This window comes from Cariama cristata, unplaced genomic scaffold (genome assembly GCF_000690535.1).
Source record: "Cariama cristata isolate BGI_N322 unplaced genomic scaffold, ASM69053v1 scaffold13965, whole genome shotgun sequence".
Classification (NCBI taxonomy): Eukaryota; Metazoa; Chordata; class Aves; order Cariamiformes; family Cariamidae; genus Cariama; species Cariama cristata.
In genome coordinates, this window is record NW_009618212.1 from 1 (window position 1) to 14,070 (window position 14,070).

A 14,070-nucleotide genomic window follows, 5' to 3' on the forward strand; every position below is an offset into this window, starting at 1 on the left:
CTATGATTCTATGATTCTATGATTACTTTCCTCTTCCTCAGATGTCTAGAAGCCTTCTGTCCTTGAAGAGTATACTGTCAGTAAATTTTAAATGCTAATAGCAGGACATGACATTCCATGCCAATCGCAGTAAAAATCGGAATTTCTGTGATCCACAGTGTTCATTAAAGCTCTCTTTGCCCTCTATATCCCAGGATTTACTGTAAGAAGGCCTAATGTTTGCTGTGTCTTGCCACTAAGTGCAAGAATGACAGATCCTTTTCTTGGCTGGGAGCTAGTTCTATGTCAGTTCATCTGAAGTGGGTTAAGTGTAGCCTCACTGTGGAAGTGCAATGTCCTAAAGACACACTGTTGTGTAGTAGTTTCTATGGGCTGGAACCAGTCACCCATGTTTTAATGTTTGCTCATGTCATTTTTAACCTTCATTTCTTTCCCTTTCCTTGCAGATTTTTATTGGTGAGATATCCATGTATTTCATAAAGTCAACTCGAGAAACCCTAATTATTCAAGAGAAAACTATTTTGACTGGAGAGTGCTGTTACCTGAACCCACTGCTTCGAAGAATAATACGTTTTATAGGTAAGCATCTTAAGCACTGCAAGCTTAGTCCCTGTTTGCACCAAAACAGGACAACATATCCTAATAATCTACACCACAAAATTAATTAAGCTGTGAAATCTTTGCAGGCATCTTCCACCTTAGAGGGATAGTCCCCCTTGGGATTTACAAGGTAACGTTTAAAATGTGCCATATCATGCTGTCTGGAGCTGGTTTATATCCTGTTCTGCTGAGCTTAATGCTTCTTCTGGACCCTTGAAGGAAGGTTATGCCAATGAAATCCTTATATGAATAATTCCATCATTGCTAGTCTGTGTATGCTAACCATTTTACTTACAAATTGGTCCTCAGCAGCCCATACTTTTGGCGGCATTTTTTTTTCAGCTCTAATTTTAACAGCTCTGCCACATAATGTTCAGCTAAGCACAGTGTAAAAAAGCCCAGAGCCCACTTCAAAATAACAGTCTTATTTTTATTGTATTTGGGTTTTGTTAAAGCTTTCATTGAGTTAATCACTGAGAAATGAAGTTCTATCAGTAAACTATTAGGAAGTTGCTTTATATGGTGCTTGCAAACCATTATGTCTTTTTCACATTGTTGATTAGTGGAAAAAATGCCTACCAGACCTTACTGATGGGACTGTCCCATGGTTCTTTTGGAGCAAGAAGAGGAACAGCATTGCAGCTTGTGTTTCCACTGTGGCACTGACAGAGAATCTGATTGTCCTCTGAAGGGTTCCCAATTCGCAGCCATTTAAGGCTGCCCAAACTGCACCCTTTGGTGTTTAGAGATAAGGAGGGCTGGTTGCTCACTTACTACTTCCTTGTAGCAGCAGAGTTAAGAAGGGAGCAGCTCTGAACTACCCGTGCAAGGGGCTCCAGCTTCCCTCATTCTTATTCGTTCATGAGAAATCCCAGATTCATGCATGGGTTGGGACAGCTTGTGTCATTGCTGGCATAGCCCAGTGGTAAATATGACTCCCTGCTGACCAAGAGGGGCTTTGCCCACAGAGCATCATGGCACCTCCTTCCCTGTATACTCTTAGACATAAAGCATCCTTACACACTGCATCTTACAGAGAGCAGGGTCTGAATTCACAGTCTGAGTTAAAAGAAGCAATGGGGAAAAAAATCTGAAAATATCTGGATCACTTCTTCCCTATCACTGCTGAATTTTTGAGCATTATCTGGAACAAGAAGATCTGCTGTGACTGTGGCAAGAGTTGTATTGCTTCCATGGAGTGCAGCCCAGGCTGCAGTTAGGGATACTTCCTCAGAGCACGGAGTTCAAAGTCTTATCCTGTGTTAAGGTTTTCATCATCAGCAAATACATGCTACAAAGGAGGAAGAGCCATAGTTTTCTTTCTGCCTCTCCTCTTTCTCTGCCTCCTGCTTTATGCATGGAATTTAGGAAGTTAATTGTTTTTTTACCTTCTGCCACACTGGGGGTGGGGACAAACCACCTGTGGTTCATTACTTACACCTGGCCTTTGTGCTCCTGCTAAAAACAAAAGACATAGGAATGCAGCTAAAAGTAAAATACCCTTGAACTTCACATAACCTCTAGGATATATTGATGGGTAGTAAACTGCCATTAAAAGAGAAGCAGGGTATAGGAATCCACTGGGCCACTCAGGGCTGTTTGACTGTTCCAGCACATTCGGCATGTTGCAAAGTCCTAATCAAATAATCCTGCCTGCAAGGTCAGCACTAAAAGAGCTTAGACCATGGAGGCTAAGCACTTGCTCTACATGTTTTCTTATAGTTAGCTTTATTCTTAAACATTCATGCTATTGTTTCTCTTCTGGTGGAAGAGAAGGGGGTAGCAGTGATTCAGTGGACTTCCAGAGAGTAGTAGGATACAAACCCTGCTAGAGAAATCAATCTTGGCTTTGCAGCTATATTTTTTTTCCTGAGAAAAATGAAGTTAACGATATTAGAAATGGCTTAAAGTGTTCGTCTGATCTTAAGCCACACTGATTGTTTGCTAGTTTTCTTCTGAAACATTCTCCCTGCCTCTGCAGTGAAATAAGAGAAGTAGAGTTTGTTGAGAAGTGGCTGAAATAATCTAGGAAAGGAACTAAAAATAGCCACATTTTTTGCATTGACATTGCACCTGCATTGTGAAAACATGACATGGACTGAGCCGCTGTAGCCCGTGCTGTATGATCAGGGAAGTTAGCTCCATAAAGATGCTTATTTCAAAAAGAGGCTACCTGGATGCTTGGCTCTGGAGAGATTGGAATATTTGGTATATCTGGAATATCTACATCCAATGATTTCTTTTGGCCCAGATGTGTGAGCAAGAGTCCTGAGTACCTGCAAAAAGCGGTAACTGAACTCCTTGGAGTATTGCCTTATAAGTCATTACAGTTAGTATTGCTCAAAAAGTTGAGAAGAATCCTTCAATGTGTCTGGGTGCTCATGTATCAGGAAGAATGAATACCAGTTCCTGACTCTGCAGGGCACATCATGGAGAGCTTTTGAAGCTTGCTGTTACCAAATTTTGGAAAGGCAAAGAGGCTTTTTCTCCCTCCCTGACTCCCCTAACTAGAGTTGTTGGGAAGAGAACGAGATTTAAGAATAGTAGCCTAAATGTACTTTCCAGAAAACAAGCAGAAAGTTACAGATAAGCGCCCTTATAAGAAAGATAAGCACCCTTGTCATACTATCTCCATGGGATCTTTTGGATTTGGTTGCCAGACTTGAGCCTTTTCCCCTCTTGCTTTTTCTTCATGTATTCAGAATGAAGCACTTTTTTGCACTTTGATAGTGGAACAAAGAATTAAGCAAAACCAAAAAACTGCAACTCTTCTGAGATACTGGCAAAATCCTATGCTTCTTTTCCATGATTTTTCTTATCTTGCCTACTATGCTCTCTGCTTATTCTCTCATTCTTTTCCTCACGCCCTTAGCAGTTGTCTAAGGTTCTCCCATCCTGAGTTTGGTGGGGGCCTTGAATATTGAGCTTTGTCTTAAATCCCTCCCTAGTTCTTTGTCCACAGGATGCAGAACCAACATTTCTTCTTGCTTCCTGGCCCAAGCATGAATTCTGCACATTGGTAAACAGTTGCTTTTGTGATGAAGGGCTGCCTCTCAACTTGCTTCAGTGTACATCAAGTCCTTTACTGCAGCCTAGATTGGTGAAACCTGCTATGTTTCCTGTATTTAGAAAATCTATTCCTTTATCAGTGAAAAAAAGCTGGCTTAGGTTGGAAACATCAGACTTTGATGTATGTTGCAATTTGTTCCATCTTCCTCGTTATCTCTTACAGCTGCTTCCACAGACATTTATTTTGAAGACTTTCAGGTCAAACAAGTGGTGTGCAATTGCTTTGGAGCAGTTTTTTCTGTCTAAAATATTGGTGCTGCACTGCTATTCTTTAGTCACATATCTCTCCTTGCTCCTCTCCCCACCCCTCCCAGCAGTTTTATTACGAATTTCAGCTGCCAAAATTTGGCCTTTACATGCTGGACCTTTGAGAAGCAGGGGGTAAGAGTGGTTGGTTTTTGACCCTCTGCCTCTTCTCCCTGTCTCCCAACTTGAGTACACACAGCCTTTTGTATTTTTATTCACCCTGTCTTGTGGTAATTTCCCATTCAGTACTTTGTTAAACACCTTGCCATCCTGCATTTGCTTCCGTGTTCTACTTCATCATTTGTATTGCGAACAGAGGTTATAAATTATTTTAGCATTATAGTGAATGGTTTCAGTCAAGGATTTAGTCTGTTTATATACAGATGCTATCACACCCCTAGGATCATGGATTCAGACCTCCCTGATTCAGTTTGGCAGGTTGACTAGAGTGTGTATTGTGTTGCATTTCATTAGATTAGGTTTCTAATCCATGTGATTAAGTTGTATACCTGCAAAGGCCTCATAACATGCAAGTAGCCTCTCTCCAGTTCAGATATTTTGAAATGCAATGTGCTTCATGAATTTGTAACCAGTGGCTTTTACTTTGGACCTGCATAATTCACAATTAAGAAATGGTACAGATCAGCTTCTACTGACAGCTTAATTTAAAGCATGGTGACATCTCACAGTGGGCAGCTAAATAATGAAATTAGGGCTTTATTTCAGCAGATTAAGGCTGTAGTTCAGCAAATAAAGGTTTACAAGATTTATATGCACATTGGGTTTATTGTAATAGGATAGATATACCCCAGAGCTCTGATGTCAGTTCCCTAGCCAGCTGCAGGACATAGTTTGCCTGACCTTATCCTTCTGTCCATCCATCTGAAGTTCACTGTGAAACAATGCACATTCTGTTATTAACTGGCTGCATTTCAAGCTGTATTTGGGTGTGCTGCTTCTAACCTAAACTGCTGCAGCTGCTGAAACTACCGTAGGTCTCCCTTCTTATCACTGAAGAACCTCCATAATGAGAAACAGGTCACTGTGTCGGGGACAAATCAAACCTTACTGCTCCCTTTTGTGCCAGGCTCTGAGCTGGCTGTTGTCTAGATGAAAACTGATAGTTGTGAAGCAGCGAAGAAGAAAGAAATCCTGTGTGTTTGTGGGGAGGAATCTTGAGGCTCCAGAGTACTTTTGCACTGGGAACTGAAGTTCTTCTTGCATGCTCAGACCTCATGTCTTTCTCCTTACATCTTGGGGGAACAGTATCCAGGCAGGACACTCACAGGTGAAGCAGGCAGACACAAGAGGCAGTAGATGCCTGGAACAGTGACCTTTGTGAGGTCTTCACTGAGAGATCAAGGCAATCCTGGGATCAGATTATGAGTGCTCAGAAGCAGCTTGCTGTGGAGCCTGTTCCTGATGCCATGGTAACAAACAATAAATTTCCCTGCAACCCTCATCTCTGCAGTTGTAAAATGGATTAATGATACAGATCTCCTTTAACAACACCCTTTAAAATATAACGATGAAGGGTGGTTTAGCAGAGTCTGAGTCACAGGACTATAAATGTATGGCTTTATTGGGTGCAGAGGACCATTAGAGCAAACCCTTCAGAGATGGGCCAAGGGTCAGCATTTCTGTAGAGCCATGAGTCCTTCCAGGATCTCCTTCCATTGAAACTCTTAATAATCTTTTAAAAACTTAGAGGTGGAAAAAGGGTTAGGAGAGTGTGAGTGTGCATGTGTAATACGAATATCTTCCAAGCAAATTAGGTTGAGTGTGACAAATTCAAATAATTGACTGAGCACTGGGAGAGGAAGGAGTGCCTAAATAAATGCACTTGGTAGAAGACATGATGATATGTGGCTGAAGAGCACATCTTCTGACATCTCATGAGCCCTTCAGTGCATTGTTTCTTTTGTCACCTAAGAGTTTCATGGTTTTTCTCTAATAAAGCCTTCTACCTCCTCATTCTTATTTCCACCCACTGGCTTCTCACTTCTCTCTTCCCAATGTCTTTTCAGCTGCTCTTCTACAACTCCCAGGGGTTTTTTGTTGAATTTTTTTTTGCTTTGTTTTGTTTTGTCTTGTCTCAAATTGGTGGCAGTTTAAATGTCTTTAATAGTGAGAGTTTCCATGGAGTCAACAAGCAGCTGCTGTCACTGATGTTAAACAGATTCAGGGTGGAAGAAGAGTTTGAGCATGAGTTGCAGGGAGAAGACAGGGTTGTACTGAGGTTAAAGTGAGCGAGGAGAGCTGGATTCTTCTTCAGGGTAGATGTCTCCCTTCAGCAAAAGCAATAGACAGAGCTGGAGGTGGCAACACTGATGAAGAGCCACACGGGGAGCTCAGTAGGAGAAAGATGATTAGAATAGCATGTGAGTGAGAACCCAGAAATTATGGGTTCATGCTTGGAGGACTTTTTGGCAGCAATTTAGGAAGAAGTGTAAGTAGAGAAATTAAAACTGAAGCATTCAAAATTGAAGCTGCTGAAGATTTAGATTCTTCTGCCAAGACAAGTGTTAGTTCAAGTGAGATGGAGCTGGAAAGATTTAAGGTTTTCTTGTCTGTCCTCAGCATCTTTGAACAGGACTTTCCTTGTTTGCTCTTTTTTTGGTTTGCACACTTATTTTGTCTAAGGTCTTTCTCACTGGAGGTAAAGATATGTTCAGATCTGATCCTCAATTCCTTCTTCGTGAACTCTGGGACAGCTAAAGAGAGTAGCAGGGAGTGTTGCCTACCCTCTGTCTCTGGCCTAAATTAGTCTCTCTCCCAGTTACATTCTGCTTATTAGTTTGCCTTCTAGCCTCTTCTTTCTGGCTGCTCCTGATCAGAGAGACAGACAGAAACACAGCTGAGAGCCTGAGACAGTGACAAAAAATCAGGAAGCCTTTTCAGAAATAGCTTCTGCTCCTTCTTTAAGGCCTCTTTGTACAGCCAGACTATGTGACACGTGTGGATGAGGGGAAGGAGTGGCTTTATGTAAATGAAATAAACCTCTGTCCATCCGTTCTGCTAGTAACCAACTGTAGAGGCTGTACATTTTCTTCCCATGTGGCTTGAATTGTTTACATCTTTTCTTAGCATATGCTAAGTTCTGGACTAAAGTTCACTCCCAGGTTTTCTAGGCCAGAGCGAGCACAGTTGAGATAAAGCACTTGCTCCTTAGCAGGATGACATCACCTCCCGTTACACCTAAGCATCAAAGTCTGGAAGAGGTACATGTTCTCCCATTCTTTCTCTGTGGCATTATATCAGGGACTTCAGCTGTATGACCCTGAAGAGCTAGGGCTAGTTGCCCTTCCCGTGGAGCCTTTCAGCAGCTATTTGTCTGCCTCTAAAAACGTGGTAATCATGTCACTGGATTGTCATGTTCTGGTCAGTTAGCTTACCTGCTGTAGGTCACTGAACAAATCCATTGAACAGATGGATTCCTGAGGTACGAAAACCATCAGAGGACTTGCCATCACTATCCCAGGCTCACTGGTGTTACAGCCTTTAAATCAATTACAGCCAACCCTATCTCAAAGTCTTCAGAGACTACATGATGTGTAAGAGTTAAATTCCTGCTAGCCGAATTCATTGCTGCACATAGCTATGATTTTCATAAGGAGCAGTTTGGCAGAACCCCAAGAGGAGAATTAACAGTGATCAATGTGCATCACAGTCAGAGCATGATAAAGCTTTCAGCCATGGCTTGTTCTGCTGTTCTGCAGAGTACTACAGCCCTCAGCAGTTGAGTCTGGGCCAGCACTTTCAGGGCTACCAAATCTTGAGAAAATGCAGATGTTGAAACCTTTTTTTTCAGAGAAAAACACTAGACCACCTTTGTACCTGTGCACTGCCTAGAGACTGAAACAACTTTGTGAAGCCCATGAGCTTTTTCTGAAACACCTTCTTTCTTGGCCTGTACTTGTTTCCATGACAAAGACTGTGGGCCAGACTTCTTCGCTTTTAGATTTCCTCTAAGTATTGTAAAGGGCTGGGTAATAATCCTCACTGCATTCTCTGTGATTTGCACAGTGCATCAAAAATATGCCATTTAAAGCAAGCTGTGCCTAAAAAATTTAAGAATTTGGCCAAAGAGCTGTATATAAAACAAGAATAATCTCTGGCATAACTTGCTGTTTTACCAGGCTGAAAAGATAACTACTGCCATTTTCCTTTGAACTTGCTTGTGCACTGGCTGATGTAGATGAAGTGTTCCTGCCAGCTGTGGAAAACCATGGATTTAAAATATTAGCAGAAGGATAAAAAAAATAATGGAGAAGAATCAGTGCTCTCTCCATTTCCCTTTTAAACACATACACTTAGCAAGATAAACAGGAGGGAAACTGTCATGCCAGTAAAAAGACAGGGGCCAGACTTGCAGTCTAGAACCAGAGAAAGGCTACCTCCTTCTTTGACCACCACTGGCTTTCTAAATACATGATCAGTTTGTTAATAATGAATAACAGTAAATTTATATAAAGAATAATAATAAACTCAGTCCCCAAAATCATCTTCACTGTGCTAACACTTCTTCCTAACCTTAGGGAAGTGTGGTGAGGACAAAGCAATGTGTACTCCTGCAGCCGCTCCAGGCTACTACTCAAGGAGGGGGTTCTTCCCATCAGTACCTCGGTGAGGAATTTGTGTTACAGCACAGCTGTATCAGTCACACCACACCATCTCTGTGAGCGAGTGGGACTGGCAAGCCCCCACTTGATGCTCATACAATTAACCTATTTTTAATTATGGGTTTTATTTTATGTTACTCTCTGTACAAGTGTCCTGTGTGTAGATAGGCCCTGAATTTTTAGAAGGACTTAGCTGTGTCAGCTGTAGCCCTTCTGCTTTCTGTTAGCTGCATGGTTGGTGACAGTATCTGCAGAATGATCCTTGATTCTTGTTTGATATAAAGCGTTTTCTCCTGCATTATATTGCTGAGTTCCTGATATTTTTTGTTTCTCAGGCTATAGCAGTCTTTTTTTTTTTTAGAACTCAGTACAGATAAGCAGTGAAGTTGTTACAACCATGGTGGTGCCAGCTCTTAAGATTTTATCACAGCTCTCCTGAGATGTTTTCCCTGGAGCTCCAGCTCTTGGTCATATTTAAATACACAGCAGTCTTAGCTAATTTATAATTTAAATTACTTTTGCTTACAGAGCTACAAGAGGGAGAAAGGAAAAATATATGATCCCCAACATTCCCCACACCAGAAGTAAATATTGATTTGTTCTGAATTTTTGTGACACTTTAATCCACCTTAGCAATGGGAAGAGGGAAAGGGGAGCTGTTTTAGTCTTTCAAAACACTTGGGTTTGGCATTTCTACAAACCTGCAGTTCTGTTCGTTTGGTATGTAGGCAGTACATGCAAGTAAAAAGTCCTCCTATATGTTCACAGCAGCTGCAGCAGGTATTGGTAACACTCATGGGGAGTCTGTGGAGGATATGACAACTGCAGTATTGAGCAAGGAATGCTCCACAACCCTTGAAATGTTCCTGTGTTCAAGTGAATGCTTCCTGCTATAGTATTAGTGGATGTGCGCTGCCAGTGACATGAGCTGAACTGCAACTGTGTGGAAATGCCTTCGAGAACAAAGCATTAGGATGTTTCCAAAAGAACCTGCCAAATATTGCTAGATCAGGATCTTAATTTTTCAACATCAGGACAGTGAAAAGTCAAAATCCAAAAGGTACTTGACACTAGATAGTTACGTTAAGTGCAATATTGCATCTCAGCACTACACTGCTCTTTCAGGTTCAGAGACATTATAGTACCATTTTTTGGCCCAGATGTGGTAAAAATACGTAAACATTTGTAAGAACTCATGTGCATGACACTTGACTGCAGGCAGTGAGCCTCTGTCGTAGCAGAAAATTTACAGGCATAGTATAGGTGCAGAGTTTTCAATGAAATCTATAGCTCATAGTTCTGTTCAGAGCTTGAATCACAAAAGTACTCTAGGCGCTTGCTTATCATTTTCAGCCTGTTTCTGAGTCCTTCTGGAGTCGCTGAGTGAAGCACCTGTCAGAGTTAAGCATGTGGTCTTCTGTCATGCCTTTGATGCAGGACTCTGCTGGAGTCAGCAAGGGCTTTTTCTGGGTAATGACTGCAGGGTTTGGTCCCTTACTTCTCATTATGTCTCTTCCCTTCAGGTACGAAGATTTTTTTTAAGCCTGTTTGAATAATCAATATTTTTAACCTTTTCTCACAGGAGTGTTTGCATTTGGACTTTTTGCCACTGACATATTTGTAAATGCTGGCCAGGTTGTGACTGGGAACTTGGCTCCCTACTTCCTGACTGTATGTAAACCCAACTACACTGGTAATGACTGTCGGGCCCACCACCAGTTTGTAAACAACGGCAACATCTGTACTGGGGATGTGGAGGTGATTGAAAAGGCAAGGAGATCCTTTCCATCCAAACATGCTGCTTTGAGCATCTACTCAGCTTTATATGCCACGGTGAGTGCCAGCGATGATTGCCAAGTTACATGAGGGGTTTCTGTATGTGCACCTAGATGGGGCCATTTTTCTTACAATGGGTTTTTGAAGAAAAACAGGATTGTTTTGCGGAGGGCTTTCTTCTTTATCTGTATGGGAAAATCCCCTTCTCTCTCTCTTTTACCACTCCTAGTATAAGCAAATCAAATGCTCATTGCTTTCGGGCACTGTATAATGTGGAGGCATGAGGTCCTAATCTTGTCTTTGCTGCTGATTTTCTCAGAAGCCTTTGAGTGTGCACTCAACCTCCTCTTCTCCCTGCCCCTGTCTCAAGAATATTAAAATTAAGTTGATGCTTAAACACATCACTACTCTTTCTTTTGTTCACACGCCATGGGTTGTTGAACATTTAAAATGTAAATTGTGCCATTTCAATGGGAGGCTGAATTAGGCTGGATTTTGCTCCCCTTGTTTAGGACCTGAATTTCCCATAGAAAGAAAGAAGGTTGTAATAAAAGTCAGTGCCAGAATTTTGCTGATATCACAGAGAAATGGACCCCAGTTGACATCTTGACAAGGTCACATTGCTATACTGTCAGGAGGGAAATTGTCTTTAAAAGTCTAGTGAAACGGATCAGAGGGTCTTTTGAGTTCTCTGGCTAAAGTTTCTGTAATGTTTGAAAATTGATCCAAGAAGCTTACTCACAAAGTAGAAATCCTTGGTAGTTTTGCCATTAAGATCCAAGGACTTAACCTGCTTTAGATCTCAGAATGGCTTAAGTAGGTCTTTTTTCCCCCAACAGCTTGACTCAAATGAGTGGCAGTCTGGCTGTAGGTCATCAGAATTTGAGAAAAGCCTTCAACTTAGTAATGACAGGGTATTTACTGAATATTTTACCCTGATCTTGGTAGCAGATGAATAAAACACCACATTATTCCTATAAAATGAAGAGGCCACCTGTTGCTGTTTCAGTATCCATCTGTTTGCACTGAATGTTGCGTCAATAATGACAGAGATATAAATTGATAACTCCATTGATCAGAATACATTGGGAAGTATTTGGAAAGCCTGTAACATTTTGTGCACATTACTTCTGAACAATAAGCAACCATGTGTGAAATACAGTTCCCAATAAACTCAACATTATTGTAGCAGCTGTTTTCATCATTATAAACTCTTAGGTGGAAGGTCCAGAATCAGGCTTGGTCCTGGTTCTGCCCTAGCTAGTTACATCCTTTCATGGACTTCCCCTGCTGAGCCTCCCTTGTTTCCTAGGAAGGCAAGTCTTCTACAAACAGGCTGATTTCTACAACTGAAGGGGAATAATCCTTTTCCTTCCTGAGGTTAAGTCCCCAGTAGTTCGGTATTTCTGACTCCTAGTCTTTCAAGAGTGCCTGCGATGGGCCTGCACTTCTCTCTCCCTCCCGTAGGAAGATACTAGGTGGAGCTAGGACATGGAGTTATTTCTGAGCCGCAGGGTCATGAAAGTCTGCCTTTAAGGCATTGCACAAGAAATGCAGTGTTCGGGTCTAGCTCTGCTTAATAATTGTGCTGTGCACAATTTTTTGAGAGGTGTCTTGCTGATTCTAATATGCATGATAATGTGGGTTGCTGAACAAAACACAGGGTATTTGGTTGGTAATAGCTGTATTTTGGATAAAGCTGAAGATTTGAGCCATGGAACCAGAAAAATAAAAACGGGTTGAACACAAGGAGGCAGGAGAATAGAACGAGCACAGACATTGTCTTTCCTCATATAAATGTCTGTTGAGAGCTGGGAGTCTCCTCCCATCACTGAACCTTGCGTATCCTCTGCAGATGTCTCTGTACTGATTTGTTCATTAGCTCACTAGTGACAGGACTCCCACTGTGATTGGTTTGGCTTTGTGTTTTGGTTTTGTTTTTTTGTAATAATCTGGGGTTTATATTTATTCAGCTAGGCTTTTTCTTGTCACCTGCCAAAGAAGCTGAGGAGAACCCAGAGCATCACTTTTGTGATCTCTGCAGGCACAGATGAATCTTGTATGCCTAAAGTAGGGGAAAGAGAAGACAGCCTGCAGCCCTTGCTTTCATACATACAAAAAAATTAGAATGGCGTCTAATGAAGTTTTATTAGTCTCCCAGAAGTATCACAGGAAGAGATGGCAGTCACTGTACATAGTACACACTGCTGTACAGTTAGAAACACATGGTTCTAAGTACCTTTCCCAAGGGAAAATGATAGGCTACGAATACTCCTTAATTCATTAACATTTCTGGCAATACCCAAAAAACAGACGATAAAATCATATGTTGCATATGGGTATCCCAGTTACATCATCTTTTAACTACTTTTAACTGTTACTTCATGCTCTTCTGAGAAGGGTCATGGAAGAGTCAATGACAAGATGCTAGTGTTCAACCAGAACATGGAAAATAAAAGTATTTCACCAGCACAACTGGAGGACCTCTTAGTGTAGATCCTCCTGTTTACCTCTGGAGTGAAAGCAAGAATTGTTTTACAGTCACAATAGGGTCTCTATGGTTGAAAGATCAACTAATTACTTACATTGACTGTTTAGTAATGTTTTTAGGATTCTTCAGCTAAGCTTTTGCCTAGCAGCATCCACAAGGAATGCTTTCTGTCACCTCCATCTGGCCAGAAGACTATACCTCATCACACTGGATGATGACTGGCATCTGTCATTTCTGCCTGGGTGTGTTGCTTCTTGACTAGATTAGAGTGATATAATATACCTGGCCATGAAACTTTCAACATTTGGGAAATTCTGAAAGGAGAGAACACTACAGCAACCCAGGTCACTGTGACCTCACCAACAATTTCTTCAATTTCTGCATTAACACTTACCAGACTAATCAATGAAATTCAAGGCCTTGGCACTTCGAGCACCTGCACTGAGCATCTAGGAGAGTGCATCATGTTCTACAATACACATCATTGTCAAAGGCTCTCCTTCTCTCTTACTGTAGAAATCTCTATGGTAAAGGAAAAGATTGTCTGTAAAGCTTGTAGGATGCAGAATTTTCCAGTATTGGTATGAGATTGTGAACTTCCCAAGGAAAATAAACTTTCATAAATCTCCCCACTTCCTAAAAAAGGACAAGACAGATTTCTTCCACTCTGCCCTTTCTTCTTGTCTTGGTTTTGGCAATGACCAGGGACCAATGGCAAGGACCAATTCTCTTTTCAGTAGATTTTCCTTCAGTTAAGTTTCTTCTAAGTAATTGCACTTTCTGAAGTTGACTACAAGTTTTTCAGACAGTGTCTCCTTTTAGAATTGATAATGCTTGATGTTTATAGTTGTTACCAAGGTAACGATAGGACTGATATGCAGAAAGGCCCATGTTTGTACTTATCCCTGTGGGAACCAAGGTCATTGCTGGGTCTCTTATGGTTCACAAGTGAAAAGTCATAAAATGGTCACACCTGCAGCAAGGAGTGGACAGGACACCAACCAAAAACTGGCCAATGAAGGATTCCATCCCATCCATGTCATACTCGGTATAAAGCTAAGGGATCACAGGGGTTGGCCCTTCCTCTTGGCCGGCATCGCTGTAGGACTCTGCTCATTCTCCTGCCTCCAATCCCAATCCATGTATTCCTGAATCGTCGGCGAAGTCCAGTCGGGGACATCCAGTTGCCTGCCCTACCATGTCAGCGGTGCAAGCCACCATGGCATGCAATCCCGTAATCGTCATTGGGAAGCTCAATATTGGTTT

General features: G+C 41.7%; 1 protein-coding gene across 1 annotated transcript; it reads left to right on the plus strand.

Annotated features, from left to right (window-relative positions):
- Positions 1 to 446: 446 nt before the first annotated feature.
- Positions 447 to 10,370, plus strand: LOC104162119 (lipid phosphate phosphatase-related protein type 1; the record flags this gene model as incomplete). The annotated part of the gene is made up of 2 exons (XM_009700772.1): positions 447 to 579; positions 10,120 to 10,370. Coding segments are annotated over 2 exons (384 nt in total), but the record flags the coding sequence as incomplete, so codon positions are not given.
- Between the last annotated feature and the right edge of the window lie 3,700 nt (positions 10,371 to 14,070).